The 22,924-nt window shown below is 41.6% G+C and overlaps 1 protein-coding gene across 1 annotated transcript in view; it reads left to right on the forward strand.

Moving 5' to 3' along the window:
• Positions 1 to 18,331, forward strand: part of FARS2 (phenylalanyl-tRNA synthetase 2, mitochondrial) — a 249,822-nt gene extending 231,491 nt beyond the window's left edge. Inside the window, exon 11 of the mRNA XM_030041709.2 lies at positions 17,999 to 18,331. Within this exon, the coding sequence (XP_029897569.1) occupies positions 17,999 to 18,137 (139 nt within the window). The 3' untranslated portion in view covers positions 18,138 to 18,331. The remainder of the gene's footprint in view (positions 1 to 17,998) is intronic.
• Positions 18,332 to 22,924: the final 4,593 nt, after the last annotated feature.

The following is a 22,924-nucleotide window of genomic DNA, read 5'->3' on the forward strand; positions in this document are numbered from 1 at the left end:
CATTTGCCATCAGAATTTCAGTATGGATGGATGAAGTTCATCTAGATCAAGTTGTTCTTTTGTGGTATTCTGTTTGAGATATATAATGGAAGAAAAAATGTGCCCTTTATCAAGGGTCCTTAAAAGGGTTGGAAAGTAAAAAAAAAGGGCACATCAAAGCTGCTATTGACATGAAGGTGAAAGAGAGGTGTCAAGTACAAACACAGTGGAGAGATGAAACTGTGAATCCTCTCCAAGTCCGTCCTATGCTTCTATGGTTTGCGTGGTGTTTCTAGGGGGTTACAAGTGAGAGTTGGTACCTCTGTGCTGAAAGTAGTTTTCAGGTAGTTTTTGCAGCTCTTTTCCTTTGAATTTCCCAAGTAACTTAAGTTGGCTCCATGTACAGGATTCACAGCTCAATGCCAGCAAATGCCAAGCCGAAAAGAAAGTAGAAGGAAAAAAAAAGAGTGAAAAGCCAGAAAAAGAAGACTGAGAGTAGTTGTCATTTAAAAAAACCCAAAACAGCAAAACCCAACCACAATACCCGTAAGGGCAGTAGAGTGTGTAATGGTCATGACTGTTGCACTGCCCAAGACAGCGCTGCAGTTGGGAGTAATGCTCTGATTCTTCTTGTGGTGAGCGTGCAAGGACATCTTCAGAAGAGACGCTCATTTTATATGCAATGCTGTCAATGTCACCTTTGAGGAAAAGCACCGGAGAAGCTTATTTGTTAGTAAATGTTCCTCCCCCATCCAGTTTGACTGCCCTTTGTCCCCTTCCCACGTGCTCTAGAGTAGCTGCAGAGACCACCTCTCCCCCTTCGCAGCAGAGGGAATGAAGAAGATGCAGTTCCCCCTTGCTCCTTGTCCTGCCGCTCTGTGCTGCACCGCAGGCTGATGCTACGCGGGGCGGTAGGCGCTGCACAGGCACTGCGCAGGGAGCCTTCGACTCCAAGAGCCCCGGCACTGCATCCCTGAGGATCAGCGGAGAGCAACTCAGCACCGCTGCCTGGGAAGTGCCAGCTGCTGAGATACTGAATATTCAGGCTAAACTCGATGGCTTAATACAAGGGTGAGAAATCATAAAAAGGAGTGCTCTTTGCTGTCTCTGCCTCTCTCTCTTACAATATTTTTAAAATGGCTGAGTTGTGCCAAAAGATACAAGTTGTCTTTGAAACAATTTTTAAGTGTAAATGTGACATTTCCTCCGCTAATCACACTTTCTTCAGGTGACAGATAATAGAGTTGTCTGACTAGCTCAGCCCTGGGTCTTTGCTTGAGTAGTTACTCCAGAATGAATTATATCCATAGTGGTGGTTTCATAAGTTCTTCTCTTTTTTTGTGTTAAGCGCTCAGCTCATTTAGCATCTCAGTTTGAATGTGAAAATATTCTAAGAGGTGAAAGATCAGTGATTTATATGTAGTACCCAGCATCCTTCTGCCCAGTCCTCATTTTACTTTGAGTTGACGTCATAACAGATACCTCAGTGCAGAGAACATACTGTATTTTTTTCCCAAAACATTAAAAATCCATGCTAATTTCATGCCTGCTAATTCTCAGTCACAGGACATCTTTAATTAAAAGATAAATGACAAAATAATGCTAGTGTAGATGGTATATAATTGCATCAAATTATTTTTTATTATTAATTTTTTATTATTGAAAATCCATGTACATGTATGCTCATTTCCATCTTCTTTAACCAAAAGCAAACCATTCAATGTCTCTAGCCATATGGATTTCATATGCCATTCAGAGCAACCCAGTCTTCTATGGTAATGACTCAACAACTTACTGAATCCAGTTAGCAGCTTTATAGTTCGTTACTCAAAGTATCTCATAGTTAAGTTTCATAACAGTCCCACTTAGATTATTTCACATCCTCCATGTAACTATTCATTAAAGGCAACCATGCCTTCTATCAGCAAAGGAGTGATTCACCGTTAGTATTTCTTTCTCTTGATCCCCACACCCTACTTCTATCCAGACTTGCTTCTTAATATCTGAAAGCCAAACAGTCAGCTTGGGCTGATGCCCCACAATACGGAGGAGTAGTTAAAGGCAATGATCTTGAACAGATTCATCTTTAATGGCAGTAACCTCTTAAGCATTGCTGCTATATTTGATTAAATACTGAAAGAGCAAGCTTAGAAGCACAGGTCTCTCGTCCCAGGATCTGTATTACGTTTGCCAGAAGGGAGAACTTCGCTTGCATAGAATGAAATTTGTGCTAGAGCAGAGGTCCTGTGAAGGACCTTACACACATAAGGTCTGCTCAGACCGCTGACCTCAGGCTTAACTGGTGGCAAAAGAGTTTGCACTGTTGCAAAGTTCAGCTGTCATAGCTGTTTTCGCTCACCTCTTCTCATGCTGTCCTGAACACATTCATTCACTTCCTAACTAAACTGGTGTATCATCATTTTTAAGAAGAGGATCCAACTGCCTGCTTCTGCTGATCAGTTTTTAAAACAGTGCTACCCAGGGACCTGTCCCTCTTGTTTTGTAAAACGTCAGCTGAATCCGCAGTTGGCAGAAAGAGATGTCATCCCATTGCCTTCAGTGGAAATAGGTTAGGAGATTGGACTCAGCAGCATTTGGGGACAGCCAAACGGGTTTTTTTCCTCTCCCTTATATCTGAGTCTCATTTTGAACATAATGTATAACACATTTTTACACGAACTTCGGGAAAAAAAAGGAGGATGTGCTTTAGTGCTTATGTGGATTCAGTGAATTACCAGCTTCTGATGTTAGCCCCTGTTTCCACATGTGTTTCTCCTGGCAATGTAAGTCTTGGTTTGTGCTCTTCTCACCCCCGCACTGTGCTCGCACAGTGACTGGTGTGGCCATTCGATGAACCCAATTAGGAATCTAAGTCTTTTTTTCTTTTTCTACCTGGTCATTTTTCAACCACATCAGCTCACTAGTGTGGTTCATCACACATGCAGCCACTCTGGCAGATGTGCTGGTTTAGTACAGTAGGGCAAATCAGAGAAGCAGGGAGAAGCACCTGGAGACAGGATTGGAGAAGGATTTGTGCAAACAGCACTGCTGCTCAGTTTTATTGACTCATCCATGTGCTACTAAAATGCTCACCCGGTATTTTGGGAAAAGAAATAGATACAGGCTCCACCTTTAAAAAAAAAAAAAAAAAAAAAAGAAAAGAAAAAAAAGACTCAAAGATTGATCCAACACAGTATGGATCTAAGCATGGGCTTTGTAGGTGAATGCTGAGCCTGATCCAGATTCTTTCACTGCTTTCCTGTGGAGTTTCTGTGATGTATTGTAGGATATACAGAATCAAAACTGAGATCTGTTGAGATACAAGAGACTAAGCTTGTCCCTGCCAGTGCAGATGTGCTAGCAATATAAGAAAGCTCTCATCCAGCTTAGAAGCGCTTATAAATGTTTTGACTGTCCTATAACTGTCCAAGTACCATGCAACCCGTACTTTGGACTGATGCTTCAGCTTCTATAGTGGGTTTATCCTAGTGAAGTGTGAGATCGTGTTAACCTTTCCTCATATGGATGCTAAAGTAAAATCACAGTAGTATCAAGTATCATGCAACTGATTAAATCCTGTGGATGAAAAGTGGGGGGGTTTCAGGAGTGAGATCTGCAGACGTCTCTCTCCCTTTATCTACTTCATGCTGCTCAGCGATCTGATCTTACTGGGTTGTCCAAACTGTGTCTCTGATTCTTCACCTTTTGGTAGAGGCTACAGCGCAAAATGTCACAGGGCTATTGTAGTCTCCCTCTTCTTCCGCTTTAAGGCCACAGTGTTTTCTCTGTCATCTCTTCCATTTTAAGGAGGTATATTCCCTCACTGAATCCACATACCCAGCACCTGTGTTTTTTCAGCCATCTCTGCAGAGAGATGGTGTCATGGGCTGGGGAGAACAGTTTGTGCGTGTGAGTGCAGTGGAGAGACATGGTGGATACTGATGATTCAGAAGGGAGCATAAGTAGCATCACAGCCCTCTCAGCAGTGGGTGCCTAATAGTTTTCATATTTTTTGGTACTGTGTATGTTTCAAAACACGATGTTAGAACACCAGCCATCCTGGCTAGGTGTGACAAGAAATAGGCAAAGTAGAGAACAAACTCTGCTGATCTGAATGGTGTGGCCTTCCCACGACACTTGGCGAGGTGACTGTTCAGGTGTAGCTACCTGTAATCTCAGAAGGCGCATCTCCTTCCTTGTTTGTTACTGTAGTTCAAATGAAGAAGAACTACTAGCAGAGATGATGGTGTTTAAGGTCATGCCACAAAATTGGTGCATCTTATGTATAATAAATACCAGTCTCCTCTTCTGTAACTCTAAAGTCAGTAATGTAAGAATAACTTGAGTTCATTTCAGTTTGCTGTTGTTGCTGTCTGGGTGCAGCTGTATGCAACCTACACTGAATTACCTACAAGGCGAGTATGTGGGACTGTGGTGCAGGAGCGTGGCACGTACGAGTCTTTCTGCTATGACTTAAGACAATTGTGTCAAGAATTTGATCTTTTTTTGAGGAGAAAGGAGAGTATACATCTTAAACCTGTTTAAGAGAGTCTCCAGTTCAGGGAACAACAGACTGCAGTACTTTCAAAGTAGTACGTGCCCCCATTAAGCCATTCTTCGTTACTGTACAGGCATAAGTCATAAATAGTTTATTTGTTCCTTGGCAACTTCATATTTCATGTAAGAACGAAAGAACACATATGCAATGGAACTTTTATGAGATCAACATTTAATCCCTGAAAAAGATTCAGTAAACATCAAGATTTCCCCCAAACTGGTGATCTTATCAGTCCATGCAAACTTGCAAAGATTAATAAAAAACTAGTCTTTGCAGCAATGGCTATGAATGTATATATACACTTATATACACATATTCTTATACAAGTACATGGGGTTATTTTCCCTCGTAGCAGAGTCATGGCCTCTCATTCTCTACTGCAAAAGGCAGTGTAGGTAGATAAAGTGAAAGCCAGCTCCTTCCTTGCAGCTATTGTATACATAAGGAAGAGGTACACCACGTGAACACAGAACAGCAAGTGAGTGAGAATGGGGAGGCCAGGATAAGATGTATGAATACAAGGGAAACATGGCTGGTTATTCAGAGCATTATATTGAGGCTCTGTAAGATGAGATTTCTATTACATTTCTATGTATTTCTTTTATGAGATTAGCTGATCTGCAGTATGTCCTTGGACATGTCATTTCCTCTTTATTCTTCAGACTCATTACCTGCAACAGGGCCTAAAGTTAATCAGCTTCTATGTCAAAAGGCCATAGTCCCCAGAGCTGTTGTCCTCCTCAGGGCCAACCAGCCTTCATTCAAGGATTGGTGTCTCAGATGTCTCCTAGTCCCTGGACTTCCCCAAATGGCCTTGGGGTGCAGATATCCAACAAGCTTGTTTGCGACATTGTTTTGTTAGAAGAAAGACTTTGTCCTTACTTTAAGATTGCCTGGGGTTGAATGTGAACTTCGAAAGCTGAAAGCAAAGGGTTAACTTCTTGATATAAACTCAGAAAAGTATAAAAAAGAAAGATGCAGTTCAGCCTATCAAGGATATGCAGCATCTTCTGTGGCTGTTCCTTAGAGCTTTCCTAAGGCATCTTTCATTCCCAAAGCAAAGGGGACGAGCAGCTGAGTGACATTCTCCCTTTGGGATACTGTCTTACAGAGTGGACTTTTCTGGGTTTTTTGTTTGGTTTTTTGTTGTCTTTAGGCAGTGAAAGGTAACTCAGCAGCACTTTGCTTTCTTGTTTGCTGTATTTCAACATTGGCCTGTAAGGCTACTGAAAGGGTTGCTGGCCTAAAGAGGTTATGTCATTTTCAGGGCATTCCTTTCCCCTCTCGGCCTGTTGGTCTTTGCTGTTCCCCTTCAAAAGTTTTTCCCTGTTTGCTTTATTTCCCCAAAATCCACACTAGAGCTCTTTTGCCAGGTATAGCAGCAATGGTTTGTATTTCCTGCCTCCTTGGCTTCCTGAACTGGGCTTTTTTCCCTATCTCCTTTTAATGCAATGGGATAAACAAATATACTATGTGTATTCAGCTGGAGCTACAAGGAACTATCTTTGCTACCCAAGTAACTTTCTGCATTTTAAAGACCGTTACATTATTTTATGCTAAAGAGTTGAAGAGTACTGCCACCTAGTTCATCCTCCTACTCCAAAACAGGATCAGCTCTACTTATAGCATTCCTGACAGACACTTGTATAACCAGTCCTTAAAGATTTCCAGCAATGGGGACCCTACCGCCTTTCCAAGCGAATTTTCAAGCTGAACATTTCTGCAATATGAGCTCATTCCTTTCATCTCCTGCAGCTTATGAATGTTGATGAACAGATTATTACCTAACTCTGTGCAGCAGCATTTTATGTATTTGAAGGATGTTTTCATGCTCTCTCTTCTTTAGGCTGAGCAACCTGTGTTCTCTCAGTCTTTTCTTATAATTTGTGTTATCTAGACATGTGCTTGTTCTCATTGCTTCCCAGTGATGTGCCTCCAGTTGCCTCACATCTTTCCTGAGGTGTGGAGAGGGTACTTCAGCTGAGCCAGTAGCAGTGTTGAGTAGGGCAGAAGGATGGCACTCTGGCTGCTTTCCAGCAGTTTGTCCCAGAGTGGTGCTTGCTTAGCTTAAAGCAGCACACCACCACCACAGGTTCACCTTCAGCTCATGATTCGGTGTGGTCCTTAGATGCTTTGTGCAGCAGTGCTGTCTGCTGAGTTGTTCCCCATCCTCTGCATGCAGCTGGTTGTTCTTGGCTAAATACAGAAGCTTACACTTGTCCTGGTTGAATTGTATCCTTCAGCTTTTCCAGTTTGTCACGATTATTCTGATCTTGTCCGCAGTTATACTTACTGTTTTACCCAGCTTAATGTAATTTGCCAGTTAACAAACACTTCTGCTGCATCACCTATTCCATTAATGTAAATATTCCATCATCTGGGAGCCAGGATGAAGAACCCTACAAGAACGATCCTTCAGATTTGGCTATGAACTGTGGGTAACTGCTTCCAGAAACAACAAATTACTGACAGCTACTTCAGGCATTTGGAATATCACCTTTTAGTAGTAATCTTATTGATCACCAGTTTTCTCATCTACCTTCATGCAACTCCCTCCAAGGTGAAACATTTAGGAAGACAGATTTTGTACCACCTAATTTTATGAACTGGATTTAGTATTTTTCTTCCTTTTTTTTCACTTTTTGTTACAACTTTCAAAGATTTTTCCTAAGATTTTTCAACTTTGTCTGAAACTGCTTGCAACTGCCAATGGATCCATGTTTTGTGGCATGTTGATCTTAGACCATTTTTTCTTATCTGGTTTAGCTGACTGTGAAGATATGTGCCATATACACGTACACACCCCTACACACACACCTGCACCCCATGGTGTTTGCTACTTCCTGCAATTTATTGTTTCATTTATTGATTATTGATTTATCAGCCTGTTACCCCTTTATAGAGGAAAATTAGGTTGTTTTGACTAGATTTGCTTGATACATCCATGTTTTCTATTTTCTGTCTTTTTTATTTCCATTGTGTGCTTACAAGTGGTTTGGTTATCTGCACCAGAGTCTTTCTGGGAATTTAAAGTAAAAGCAAAGGGTCTATAGCTCCTATGGCTTCCTAGGTTTTTTTTTCCATTTTCAAAAATAAGCACTCTGTTTGACCTTTTCCAAACATTTGGTACCTTACTTGTCCTTCATGAACTCTCAAAGACAACTGATAACAGCTCTGAGATTTCTTCTGCTCATTCCTAAAGTATCTTAGGGCGAAGTTCATCTCTTGGACAATTTGAGAACATTTGATTTACTCTAGTGCTCCCTGTGTGTTCCCCATTCTGGGCTGAAATCTTACGCCTTCTTTGCTCGTATTAATTCCTGCTAGTGAGGAAGTAGAGTCTTAGCAAAAATGGTATTTTGATCTTCCTAGTGTAATGTCTCAATGGCTTTCTTTCCTTTCTTGAGTGGCAGACCAACAATTTCACTGTACTTACAGAATGATGCACCTCCTTTTGTGCCCTGACCTTTTAGTCTTCATGCCCATGTGGTGTTTTATTGCATGATGCTCATTACTGTAGGAGGTGTTCACTATGCAAACAGCCTGTCACATTCACGTTTTTCTCTTCATTCATCTTTTCATAAAGAATAGCCATAATATTAGGGGGGCAACATGCCAAACATGGCAGTTAGAGTTTTCCAAACTAATGCTCATTTTGACAGCTGTAAAAGTTCTGGCCGGTGCACCTGATGGGTATGTGTTGTCATATGTGACACATTCCCCACTATTATACTCAAAATAACCAGGCAAGCCTCATCTACAAGACATGGGCTCTTTGTCCATCATCGTGGTCCAAATGTATTACCTGTGCAAATGGGACCCAGCAAGAGAAGTGTTTAACAGCCAGACAGTTTTCCTGTGTGTTAACAGTAGTTTAATCTTCTGGCCAGTAGGTATCCTTACTTTGAGGACTTTTTCTGAGTTGTCTTCCCAAGGCAGCAACTGTCAGAAAAGCAATGAGTACAGGTTTCTTGTGACTGTCTGTGTGGAACCACACTACCCTCAGGGAGGGAAAGTGGGGAATTTCTGCATCTCCAAAACAAATCCAGTTAGCCAGATTAAGGCTCATAAAACCTGACAATTCTGAGAGGAAAAATAATGTATGGACTGGAAGGAGATAGTAAACAACACTTAATTGTGCAAGCAGCTGCAGAATTTTCACTAGGTTTAACAGATACTGTAAGCAGCCCCATTGAGAACGCCCCTATATTTGCACACACACAGGTACAAATGTTTTTAAGTTGCTTTCTAGTGCTGCAGGCTGCCCAGGGGGGCAGGTGCTTTTAATGTGTTGCTTTTGCATGAAAAAGGGTAAGTGATTTCTTTTAACCACTGCTTTCAATTTTTTAGCCCCTTCTGTCTTCTGGTCTCAGATTAACTCATCTTTTCCTGCTCCCTTCTTCTTCTCCCCATCCTGTTCTCTCCTGATTTTCGATTAGTTTGTCACTTAACAAACAGCACATTTGGTTATCCTTATGTTGGCTCTGTACTTTTCCCTACCCTGTCCATTGCATATGGGGTGAGTTGCTTTTTCCTGCAGTAGGCTGTTTTGTTTCCAGGGCTGCTGTACAATTTGCAGAAAAGAAGGGTGACTGGAAGTGTGTGTGTGGGGGAAGAGTGACTTGAAAGAAGGGTAACTCAAAGGGTGTGTGCCCGCATTTATCCAAGTCCCCCCTCTCTCATCAATTTGCTGTGTGACCTTGGAAAAATCATTTAGGTTCTTGATTTGAGTCCAGAGCCATGTTCCTCTCTACCTCAACTCTCAGCAAGTGTAAAGGGAACTTATTAAACACCTAGCTCCTGGGCATGGTGAGGACAAAACCACTAATCTCAGTGATGAAATCTATGCAAGTACCTGAAACAACATTCAGTCCTTCCCATGACCTTGTCTGCCATCTAACTTTGTAGACCCTGAGTTCTGCTAGTGCTCAGTGGAGACACATCTGAACCAGCTGTCACTCCCATCCATCTTCATTTCTTAGGAGAATGAATTGTTTTAAATTCTCATATAAATTCCCTTTTTACTCGATTATGAAATATGTTTTAATTTGACAGCGATGTTATTTTTAGTAATACTTTTTGTAGCCTTTAGTATTAACATCTAGTTGGGGGAAAAAACTGCTAAATATTTATACTTCTCTTCTTTGATCTTTCACTCAGAAGAACTGAAAAGGTATCACACTTAACATTTTTACTATAAATATTTTAGATAGCATTTGAAGGAGTCCAAATTCACCTCTCGTGTTAGATTTGTTTGGATTATTGAGATAGGTTGTCACTCTTAAGTGCTTCCAGATGGCATTTCAGTTGCCAATGGTAGGAAACTTTTGAGCGATACTGTAGTGGCTAATGACCAGTGATGGAATCATTAATACTGCTGTTGACAGAAGGAGGACCAGCGCTTCTTCCATCCTCTTACTTGTACAGTGTGGCTCAGAAGGACACGAATATAATGTCTTCACACAAGAAGCACAACAACTCTGCAAGCACACTGTGTCTTCCAGAGTTACTCTTTGCAAACAGGTTGTGTCCCTGACCCGCTCCAGTTGCCCTGGAAGGGCACAAGGGGTTGTGAATGAGGTATCTAAGTCACGAAGTTCTGCCAGACCCACAGAGCCTGTTGCTGCCGGAGCTGCCTCATTCTACCACTAAATTACTAGGGATTTAGAAGGTCAAAGAGAAATGTGGAAAAAGTGGGAGAGCCAGCAATGACAGAAAATATGTTGATTTGTTGTGGTTTTACTCACTGAAAATGTAAATTTTTCTGTAAGAATTTTCTGGCTAGCAGGCAAAATGCTTCAGCTGCCGGCGCTGCCAGAACTTCCAGGTATTGCATGCTTCTGTTCTCCTCAGTATGCTCTGATTCCTCACATCAGCTATGTCAGCCAAGTTTCTTTTCCAGAGAGAGAAAGAGATCCATCATAGAATTTTTTTGCCTTGGCTTCTCATGGGAAATGTAGTCCTGCCATAGGTTCTGAACTGCACAGGGAAGGAGAAAGTCAAGGAGCTTAGACAGTAGTTCGTATGAGACACAATATCCAAATCAAGTTATTTTGTTCTTTTGTTTGCTGGGTTGGAGAATGTTTAAGCCTCTAGTGGTCAATTTTTAAACAACAAATAACAAAAAGTATTGCCCCTTGCATTTTGTTTTGGGGAAAACACGATTAGACTTCGAAAAGCATTTGGCATGGAACCTTTTCAGTCAAACCTAGGGAAAGTGAAGTGAAATAAAACCCTGTGCTGTACACAGAACAGGTATTCTGTCCTGTCTGATGCCAAGACTATCGTTTTTTCTCACTTACTTTCAGCATCCAATTATTTTTCTATGTTTATTACATAAAATTAAGTGTCTCAAGTATTTTACCAAACAACCTTCTCTCGTTTTCCACCACAATGGGTAGAAGTTATTTCACTGTATTCTGTATGTGTGTGTTTGTATCAGAAAGTTTGCTTTTCCCATCTTTATTCCACCTGTGCAGTCCTTGTATCTTTCATACTGAAGAAAAAGTAGGTTTTTGTACCCTATTCTGAGCCTCACAGGCTTGCACATGTTCTGATCTTTGTGTGCATGCCCACTGCACAGCTTTCTTTTATTCCTGAAAGGCTCAGCCTTGGTAAGTTGAGAGACTCATTCCATTAAAAGTGCATAATGGTGCATCTATCTGGCATGATGAGTGCTCCAGGGTTGCTATGCTGACAGCAAGGCAAGTCTTGAAGATATTCAGCCTCTAGCCTACTCTTGAATCTTCCTGGATTTAGAGCAGGATTTTGAACTGAGTCACTAGATGGAGTGGTGAGCCCCTAAAAATTGAGGACGCCCAGTATGAACTGAGAGCACAAAGTTCATCTTACAAGAGGGACAACTCTGAGTCACATCCAAGTTTAACTCCACATGGAATGGATTCCTCAGTATTGGCACAGATCAGATATGATGGGAATTCCGTCGCCTGTGCTTGATAGATGATTTTCCCAAAGAGCAGGAGATTGGAGGACAAGCAGTCATCACTGATGCTGGAATCCATCCCCCTGAGAACTCGTTTCATACCTACTTTACAACCATTGATCATTGCTTTATTCAAGGAATCAATGAGTCATTGTATTAAAAACAAAAACAAAAGAACACAGTCCCAAACCCCAAGGCTTTGCAGTTTTTTCCTGGCCTTCTGTGGCAGCAGAAGTCTGTGTCACAGTTAGCTTATGATCCTGTGGGGAGTTTGGATTTTGTTTTGGCATAATTTTTGGTATATATATTTTTTCTTTTGGAGGAGGATATTTTTCTCCTTATTCTTCACCCTAGTGATATTTCATTGTTGCCTGCACATAATGGATTCCATTACTTTTGATGCTGTGAGGCTTAAGAGCTTTTTAATAGGAAGTGCTTGGATCTGAGATGGGTTGACTGTATCATCGGCTGGTTACTGAGATGACTGTAACAGTGCACAAGGGAAATACTCACTCAGTTTCTTGTGTAACTTGGTCTATTTACTAGAGTTCCCTCTGCTTGGGAGCTGGCGGAAAGCAGCCCTGTGCCACTCATATTAGTTCTTCTTTTGCTGGCATGTATCAACAAACCAAGGTGGTCTGTTGAAATGAGAAAAGGTTATTAGGGGCCAAAGTGCTGGGCCAAAGCATAAATAATTGCTTGAATTGTTTCACTAAACATTTAGTGAGTATATCTAACAGCCAGGAGACTTTCTCTTACAGGTGATGCTCTAGGAATTTTTTTTTTTCAGTATATCTTCCCATGTAAGAAATTAGGTGATAGATTTAGGTAGAAAAGGAAAATCATGATCAAAACTCTCTAACCAGTCCAGTGTTTTCGGATACTTGACAATGGCTTAGCTTCTCTTTATGGCTATTTAACAGTGTCTCAGTGACTGAGAAGCTGAAAAGTTTCTAAGTGCTTTCATTTTTCATCTATCTTTCATTATCTTAACTAGCAAGTGTTATTTATGTCCTTTGGCACTGCATCCCATACCGTGTTCTTCATCTCTCTCAATAAGCTGACTATTAACAGAATTTTGACTTTTTTTCCTACATTAAGAGAAAAGCTTGAAATGGAATTAATATTAACGAAAGAAAGAATGAAAAGGCCAAGCAGGTTCAGGGTTTGGTATTCAGATACAGATTTCACCAAGTCCAATTAGAAAAGAGCAAAAAGTCCATTACTGTCTCAATTTTGTGAAATAGAAGAACAATATTTCAGTCCAACCATCTGTCAGTGAACATGCATCTCTTTTAAAGTGACCACCAGGAAAATCCACAGTGGTGAAATAACGTTGACAGTCTCAACATGGTTATGTTGACCTGAACTATCTTTGAAGCTGAACCATCCTTCTGCCACGTGTCAGCTGGAAAAGATGTGCAACAGAAATGACCATTCCCCGCTTTCTGTGGGTTTAAAACAATTCTTTCTTCTGGAGGTGATCTAGTGCTTTTCACTAGCATCAAAATCACCTTAAACAAAAACATGTCCATTTTTTAAAATATGCTGTTGTATACAATACACTCTTCCAGAGCAATGGAGTATTAGCATTTGAAAGGACTGATGAGAACGCATCTTTAGGAAAGGCCTTTGTTCAGAGAATTACTGCTATATTCTTCATGCATATCACCATGGTAATTGAATTATTTGCCATTGACAGTAAGGTATATAGCACAAACCTTTTGCCATTTTCCATTATGTGGTTCCTAGCAAAGAATGCTATTTGTCAATTTAAAATTTATTGTATAACATTTAGCAGTTGTAGATGTGGTTTGAAAGAATGAAACAAAAAGGAAAAGGTAGTTGCATCATCATCTTCTTCTTCTTCTTCTTCTTCTTCTTCTTCTTCTTATTCTTATTCTTGCAGTTTAATATTCCTCCCCATTTCCACTTACAACATGAACTGTTCTGGAACTGTTGGAGCCACAAAGCAAAACCAAAGCTGTGCTCTCCACATGCCTTTGGCAACTATGATGCTAGTAATGTGAGACAGTATTTTCATTTCTTCCCATCATTATCCCTCTCAGGACATTGTTGCAAAAAAAACAAACCTTTCTCTTTCCCGAGGTCATTTCATGCATACTCAGAGCATGATGTGATCTCTGTGAAGCATGTAGTAGTCATCGAGTACTGTGTGAAGGTTTATGTAAGGTAATTACATAATTAATCTTTGTGGAGGGATATAGGTTAAAAACTGCTATGGCAGGAATTGAGAGACCCTTAAAGAACCTCATTAACACAACTCACTTAACAGAGAGAGAATAATCTCAAATTCTTGCGTTACTATGTGTGTAGATCTTTCTTTTTAAATAATATTCTGTAGGAAAAGGTTCAATATAGGTATGGTGGTGAGTAGTACTGCTTAGTGCACTGCTCAGAGTACAAAAGAGGTGGTACTCTTTTTCGCTCTGTGATGCTGTGGGAGACCATCATCTCTACTTTTCTGTTCCCCAAAGTAAATCCAGCTTTCTAGAAAAATGTCTGGTTCTGTGTGTCCTCACCACATAAGAGCAGGGATAACCTCCCTACAGAGGTCTCTGTGCTTCTGTGTTTTATTTAAGACAGATGAAAAGTAGAACACAGTTAAAAAGTGGGGGTTTTTCCCCACTCACTGCTGCCCCTTTTATGTCCCTCTTCAAGTACAGGATGGAGAAATTTTCATTCTTGTTATGGTATTGCATGTGGATGAGACAAATGCCAGTACCAGGCATTTATTCTTTAGGCAACGTTTTGGTTACCAAATGACCTGTGGCTTAGTCTTACCTACCTACTGAGACAGATTCCCCAGTATGTTTAGGTGTTTTGCTGTTGGTAGCTTCTGGGTTCAGCTTTCTAGCCAAGTTGTGTCTAAAACCACAACAACATCCTTCAGTGGACTTGGTGCAGGGAAAGCTAACACACAGGTATTAATTTATATTGCCTAACATACCCTTTCATTCTAGCCCTGGTCCCAGTGTCAGGTTGCTTTCAGGTTTGTTTTATGACACTAGTGGCAGACTAAGGCCCCTTAATTTCTTGCTGTGCTCAGATATCAGGCTGAAATATCGAAACGTATACACTGACCTTCAGGTTGGCCCCATGCAGTGAATCTGACCTGGCAGCGAGCAGCTCCCTTGCACGTGGAGGCGGCTGCATGCCAATTCCTGAAAATCATGAGGCAAAGCTATTTCCTCAAAAAAATGTACGAAAGAGCATATTAGGCATTGTTTCTCTCCAGCGTTTGTTCACGGACCGTATTCTTGTTTCCTCCTGCGGCATCAGAATAAATCCCTGTCTTCCTTTTCCGTTTGAGCAGTGCTTCACTGTATTCACTGCGTTTCGTTACCTGAAAGCCGCAGGCTGGTGCAGAGGAGACTTGTGACACTAAGATCAGCTGAAGCCTAATGGGAGTGGAGTCCGCGTGACTGCGAACCTCATGGACTTGTCTGGCAGTGCAGTTTAGGTAAATAAAGCCCAATGCGCTCACTGTTAAGCTTCTGATTTTATTTTTTTTCTACCTGGTGAAGCTGCTGTTCTAGGTTTTGGCCTCAAATTTTCTGTTGTTCAGGCTAGAGAGCTACTGCTTCTGTATCGTCAGGCTGCAGCATGACATGCAGCAGAGAGTTCATTATGCATTAGCAGAACCATCTTTAAGGTAGGCAAACACTCTGTGACTCTGCAGAACAAAAGGAAAGCAAGAAAGGGAATCAGCAAACATGTATTATTTGCTGACAGTAATTGTTTCCAGCTGCAGCTGACGGCAGTGATTAATCACATTGTCTTAGTATTTTATTTGGGGCAGGGGGTAAGTATTAGGGGGAGAAGAGCCATGAAGTACTCTTTCCCATTTCCCCTGAAAAGTTAGGTAATACTGGTCTGAAAAAAATGCTTAAGGTTTTGAAACTTACAGTGTGTCTTTTATTGAAATAGCATTGGACCATTATACTTCTTTCTAATTAGTAACATAGATGCAAATAAACCTAGCTAAAAGGATGTAACATACCAACCATGTGAGTTATGTGTAGCCAGAGGTGTATTAGTAGTTACATCATCTTTTGGCTATAATTAAAATAGGTAATTACATTTAATGCAATCCCTGTTTTATTTCTCCTGCACCAATGCTTAACTTCAGCTGCAGCTAACAGAGCTCTAGTCCAGTGCTGCTCTTTAAGACCTCTACCGTCTCCTAATTTAAATGCCTCCTAAAGATGCTGGTTTTCCACAACACCCACAAGAAACTATTGCATCCTATTCTGATCTATTTAATTTGCCCCATGAATGAACTGCTCACTAGGATGGAGGGAGGGGGAGACATAAGCACGTGGGTCAAGAGAAATCATTACCTTCAGTTAACCATGACCAGTGAAGAAACAGTGCTGTAGCTACCCCTACAACAGCTTAAATACATTAAGAAAACTTGTGTTTACATCACATTAAATGGTGGTAATGAGTTTTCCATCATGGGATATATTCCCAGTATATACAAGACTTCAGGCCTGTGACTGTACATCTTCTAAATAGATTTTCAGCCAAAGCAATTTGCACGTTTTTGATCAGGTGGGTTGCTGTAGCACGGTTAAAAGCTGAAATACTACCAGCTGTAATGGTATTTGCCAGCCTGGTTTTGAACATTGTTTCTGTTGAGTACCAATTCATTATCCCTCTCTCCTACTCAAATTTCTCTCTTACAATGTAGCATCTGGCCAAACCATTGTTATTCCATTTACTTGCTTCTCCCAGGTCTGTCCTGTTGACTGCTTTGCAGAGGTGGAACAGAGCAGAGCAACACCTCTGCAGTTACGCCTCCCCCTCTTTTCAAGAAGATCACTTCTCTACAGCATTTAACCTGCACACAGGGAAACCTCTTGGCTGGTTTTTAGCAGCTAACTGCAGTCAGCTTAACACTTTATGAAATGCAGTTTGCCCTTTCCTATGCTAGTTAGATTTAACTTTCTTTATCTTCAGAGCACACAAAAAGAGAGAAATGCTTTAATTTGACATAAACCTTTTTGTTGTTCACTGCCAGTGGGAGCAGGGCAAGCTTCCCACCCATGTTGGGTGGGACAAAGTTGGTATCAAATAGCTATTCTGAGATAAAAACTCTCTGTGCCTGTTTCTAGCAGGATTTGAGGTTGAAATTAGTATCTTGAGAGTTATCTTTTTGTATGAGCACATATAACCTTAGTTTTAATCAAGTAGTCATAATAAACATGGTTTCTAACATGAAACAATTTTCAGGAGAGAGATGACCTGAAGCTTGCTCGATGCTTTTGTGTGCCATTAAATGCAGAGTTCTACCAGCCTGGGAGATCCTTCTGTCTAGTACTTGATCTCTGGTTTCCTGTTATTTTTCCCCTCAGATTTTCTTTCTTTCACTGAAGTGAGTGTTTACCTTTGAAAGAAGAAGCTGTGTGGGCTCCATTTGAAACTAAAAGTAAAAAGGATGCCACAACTGCCATTTAAATTCAGTAATACAAGCACTGCAATTGTAGAGATGCCCTTGCAAGAGCTATGTACTCCAGCCTGTTTTTGATGGAGAGCAAGAATATTTTTTGCTGTCTTATTCAACTTACTGGTTTGCTCCTGGTTTTGCATTAACTTGTCTTCGCCTAACTCAGCAACTCTTAAATACTCCCCCCCCACCCCATTCCCTCTTCTCTGTTCCTTTTGCCTGCTCTCTTTTGCTTTTTCCTTTCCACAGCAAGGGGTAAGAAATTTTGCCGTGTGTGTGTGCTGTCATGTCTCGCCCCATTTCTTCCTGAGTTTGCTGGGACGCTCCTGCACCTCAGGTGCAGTGCAGCCAGTGCCGTGGCGCTGCCCTTTGGTGCTCCGCTTTGGGAGTGATGGCTACCCTCATCCTGAGTCTGTCCTCCCACAAATGGAGACTTCAGATGCATTTTGCCCTTGTTTCTAATTTCCAGTGAAGGCAAAGTAGTCACCTGAATTGAAAAATAAATGTTTTACTCTGTTTTGCAGCTGTGTGTTCAGTCTCCTCCCCAGGCTGGAGCCTGGATGGCGAGGCTTGTGAGACGCCCCACATTAGCTAGCAACATTGCTCTCCAGCACGCAGAGGTTGCGTGGTATTTTCCTTATGCCCATCACGCCAGCCCCACTGGTCTAAGGGGGGCTATGTATTCACACTGCTCCCTCGAGGTAGCCCCATTAGCATGGAAATGAGAGAGCTGTGGTGTCAGCAGCAGTGCAGTGGTGTTAGCATAGCCCTCCTCCTGGGCTTGTTTGCTCTGGTAAGTAGCTACCACATCGCAATACAAGTTGAGGTATAAGGTGGACTTCAGCAAAGTCCTCTGCCAAAATTAAAATTCAGCTCATTCCCACCTCTCTGGACTGTGTATTTTAGCATTAAGGTGATTTTCAAGCAACAGGAACAAAATTAGACCACAGATAAAAAATGATCCAGAGGGTAAGTGTCTGGCCTCATGTATTTGCATTTGTAGGCACGTGTATTTATGAGTCCTCTTTTGGTTTATATTTTGTAGGACAAAGAAGGTCAGCCATTGCTACCGTATCATTTACCGCCACCCGGAGAGGACTTTAACGCAGGACGAGGTGCATCGCATCCATCAAGCTATTGAGGAATCAGCAGTTCGAGAACTTGGGGTTGAGGGCAGGTTCTAGCAATGCTGGTCTGAAGCCCTAATGACAGTTGCTTTTTCCTTTTTTTTTTTTTTCCCCCATCTTTTTTTTTTTCTTTTGGGGGTTGGGGGGTACAAGTAGAGAGAGGGGGTTTTTGACTGAACCTAGCACATGGAAAACGATTGATAAATGGGCAATGGTAAAACTACCAGATAATAAACATTACTACTGAGAAATCATTGACAAAGCGCTGGCGCTTTATTTTAAGAAATGGGAGAACAGCAGTAATGTAAGATTTCCCTCCTGTTACAATAAGAAATACACTGCCTGGTGGTTTTCTGTGTTGTTAATTGGTCCCTGGGTTCCATTAAACTGTAAATACTTGGCATTATTTCTCTGTTGACAGGATCTTCTGTCCATGTAACAAGTGAAGCAAATCAGAGACACAGATTAGCTCAGGGAAGAAAAACACATCCCTCCCTCTTTTTAAAATAAGAAATGTCAGGTTTTGCTTCAAGAAGCCTTCCAAGAAGTATGTCTTGCGAAGTTTGGCGCTCTCACCTTCAGAGCCCATGGGTTTTGCTTTCATCTGCTACAGAGAAGGAGCCAGTGTGGCTCTGGGACCAGGCTTGGCTGTCTTCAAATGTTGGGTCATTGGTGAGTCTTTCCTGTTGGACCCCCCTGCTCCCACAGTGCTGAGCAGAGCCGCTTGGCGAGGCCCTGCAAACTGTGCCACCTTCCCCAGGTGAGGAGCTCCCTTGTCTCAGTTCTCCTCACATAGGCACCAGTGCAAGATAAGTCTGTTCCCCTGTCACTATCAAAGGATTAATATCACATGGGGCAGGATGGCAGAAAAGAGAAACTCTTCCCTACAATGCCCTGAAAAGCAGCTGCCTTGATCTCTCACAGTATCTTACTTTCTAGCAGCAGTGTCTGCTCAGAAATTTGACCTTTAAGGCAGGAAACCAAACTAAAATGGGATCTCCTACTATTTCAGGCACCAGTCGCTTTACAGGATGCGTGGCTTTTTCATTGCAGGTTATAATAAGTAAATTCTGGCAGTGGTATGATGCTAGGACCTGTAGAACTGTTCAAATGGTCTGATAAATACTTGATGAGCCATTGCAGATGCTGATATGGAATATGGGACCTGTTTTTGCTTGTAATGGTATTTCGTACAGTCTTACAGGTCACATCTGGTTGCTGTGCAGGCAACATTCCCTCCTTCAGGGTAGAAGGCAGTAAAAGCGCTGCAATAAACAGCATCTAACACTGATTTATACCTTATCAAGAAACATCTGTGCAGCAGGCTTGTACTCAGCCATAAGAAGCCAGTTACTATTGCAGATGTGACAGAAGCAGAGCGCTCATTTTAATTTCATTACTCAACATATTTAGCTGTGTAAACAAATCCTAATCTAAATTGCTGTTGTGTTATCCAAATAACTTGATTATGAAAACAATATGCTAGACTTTCTACAAGGCAAAAAGAATGGGTGCCATTTAGGCACCAGAAAAACCTACCTGGTTATTTTTAAACCATGATCTACTAAGATCCATAAATGCAGCCTAGCCCATTTGATGTTTCTCTGTCTCCTTCATCCTTTGCCTGTTCAGGATTCTCAGTGAGGACCGCTGAAGAGGAGGAGCACTCCCCTGAACTGCACTGAGCAGTAACTGTTGCAAGACAGGGCCTGATCGATGCTGCCACATGGGACAGCAAATTATGTGGATGCTAATCGATGGGATTACCTATGGAGAGAGTACTAAAACATGCCTGCTGTATGAAAGAACTGAGTCTCTTGGGAAAACGAGAGACTATCTGGGGTGGAGTAGATTGCAAGATTCCCCTTTTAATTTATTGATTAGTAAAGTTTCCCTTTTCTGCTCCCCAAATCCTTCAGTACTTCTCTCATTCTGATCAGCTAGTTTTGAGGGCATAGAAATCTGGGGAAAGCAAGGAGGAGAAAATTGGACAATGAGCCTTTGTCACTGCAGCCACAGACTACCATGTCCAGCTTTGCAAGGAAACTTGGGTGTTCTTGAGTCGGCCAGTCTCCAGCCACTAACATCAGTTGTGTTTGATGTGTGTGCCTATGAACTGTCCACACTCTGGTGAGGAGGGGCTCCCTGCAACAGCCAGGTCTTGGTGGAGTAACTCTATTCTTTAAAACCTAAAATATTAACCTCATGGGCTAATAGGATAAGGGGGAAACACAAAGCTTTCCCTGAAGTTGACCTGACACCATGGGATCATCTTCTGGAGTAGGTGTTTTCATAGCAGCAACTTTCAGACAAAAATGTGAACCATTAAGATGAAAAAATAACCAAACAGCTTCTCCAGGAGCAAGCATGATTCACTTATATGAAGGATTTTAAGGCCTGTAAAATCAGATGGACTGGCAGTCAGCATAATATGAAGACTTGTTTATGTTTAGATTAGGTAAGCCTTTGTCATATATATTTTAGGATTAATCTACTCTAAAGACATATTGTTCTGGCAAAGATTTGCCACTACTAGCAAAGCAGACCTGAGATCAATAGGCATCAGAGATGCATTTTTATGTTTCTGTCCTTTGGAAAATATGACTTTTTCTTCAAAGCCTGACCTTATTTTTACTGGGGAAATTTGCTATGGGCAGTAGTAGACTCTCAAACCGTATGGTCCCTTGTGGATACCAACAGAGAGCCCATGGGAATCTAAGGCTATAATAGCCATGATTTATTTTACTGCTGCTGATCAGAGACACATGATGCTAATGATATCTCAGGGGCTGGGCTGATCCTTGGAGGGAGTATAGAAAACTTGGCTGAGGAAGGTCCTTGGTACGGTCACTGACCAACTCTGTCAAAGAAATGGCTACCCTCAGCTGTCACTTGGCTTTTCTCAAGACATATTTAGCACAAAGGTAGGTGAACTAGCTTGAAGACCAGGAACAATGTAGCTGCCAAGGTAAGTTCACTTGTAAGTCTCTGCTACCCTACAGTCTGTCTCATGAACATGCCTCAATCTTGGATGGGCTAGAAGTTGGGTAAAGGTGGATGAGTTCCTAAATATCAAAGTGATACTGTGCCATGTGGAAATATTAAGGGGAGCAGCATTTGAGTAATTAATGTGCATGCTCACTGACTAGCATAGTGACAGGCACAAGGCCCTGCTTCTTGTTTTTATCAACTGCCTGTGTTTATTTTTGTGTGCTGCTGGGTTTTATATCAGCATCCTATAATAAAAGAGAAAAAATTCAATGTAGCAAAAGAAGCTACACGTCCCCAGGAGAACTGGCTGTGGATTTCTATGACTGAACAGTATGTACTGTTTTAATGTTCTGGGTGCTGGTTTTGTTCCTAGTTGCCACTGGTTTTCAAGCTAGCTGTGATTCCTGGAAGACTAAAGATTTAGCTTTAACACCCAGTTTGGGATCTTCCCAGTAAACTGGCAGCAAATTTACAGTGCACTGAGACTTACCTGGTTTTGATGTTCTCGTTAAGGGCGGTGCAATGGAAAAGTGTTGCGAGCTAGAAAAGCAGAAAATTGCTCTGCGTTCTCACCCTTGAGACTTCAGTGACCTCTGCCATAGTATTGCCAGGCACGATCAAACAGTAGCACAAATCTGAAAGCAGTTTGGTACTGAGAGTCCAAACTAGATTAGTAAACCACCGGTGGTGGTCATTTGCCTTCCATTGAGAGTGTTCTCCAAGTTGGTGGCCATACTTCAGCGCTGAATTTACTGTCTTCTTACTCTGTGTACCTGTACTGCATTTCTCAAGTATTGACAAATTGGCCTCAGGCCTTGGATAATTTCATGTGGGGGTTAGCTTTTTTTTTTTTAAGTGGGGAAAAAAAAATGGGCTTTTTATTTGTTTGGTAGTTTTTATCTGCAGTGACTAATGCATTGCAGCTGTCCCAGGTAAAATTCATGGCCAAGACAGGACTCTTTGGTGGTCCATTGAAGTAAACATGGGGAGTCTTGCCCCAAAAAGCAGAATTATGTCTGTCTTATTGAGTTCATATTTGGGTAAAACTAAAGAACCTCATCTTCACTGTCAGTTGACTAAAGGTTGGCTGGTGCTCATTAGTTAAGCCAAGGTCAGAAAGCACTCTGTGTCTTACCACCACCACCCCAAACACACACAGAAGTAGTTTTATGCACAAGGAAGTTCTGTCAAATTCAGTGCAAGCATATAAAATGGTTGTGCTGGGTATTTGAGGCCTGCTAGTTGATATCACTGAACTATCTCCATCAGAATTGGTACCATCTGGGAGAGAAAATGGGTTTGTACTTCAGCTCTGAAATATGTAGCCATATTTTTAAAGCTCAGAGCTCTCTTCAGATATTATCTGCTGTGAGTCTTTGCTAAAAGAAGACTGGTTTTGTAAAACAGATTTGCTTTCTGTGTAGACAGGCCATACTGACTAATTACACACATCGTGATCAAATTTTAAGATACAGGAGCGTTGTCTCTGAAGGGCCACCAGGACTGAAGCAATCTTGTGAGGACGTTGAACAAATTTGTAGGGGACACAAGAAACCAGCTATTGGCACTTGCTGCCTGCTTTTAAACGTTACTGCAATTACATCTGAATTTTAAGCTGACTATCTCGGAAGAGACGATTACAGTTCAACACAGAGTGCAGGCATATGCTGGGTGAAGGCACTGACTTCTCCAGAATCTGTTGTATAAGGTTTGATCATCATTAACATCTGATGCACTCGCATATTTGGCAGTTTTCATGCTTTTGTGCTTTTGTCAGATGGCCTCTGTTACTCTATTTATGCCCACTGTTAACTACGTAGAGTCTGTTTTAGTCTGCCTTTTATACTTGGAAA

Source organism: Aquila chrysaetos, chromosome 18 (assembly GCF_900496995.4).
Source record: "Aquila chrysaetos chrysaetos chromosome 18, bAquChr1.4, whole genome shotgun sequence".
Taxonomy (NCBI): domain Eukaryota; kingdom Metazoa; phylum Chordata; class Aves; order Accipitriformes; family Accipitridae; genus Aquila; species Aquila chrysaetos.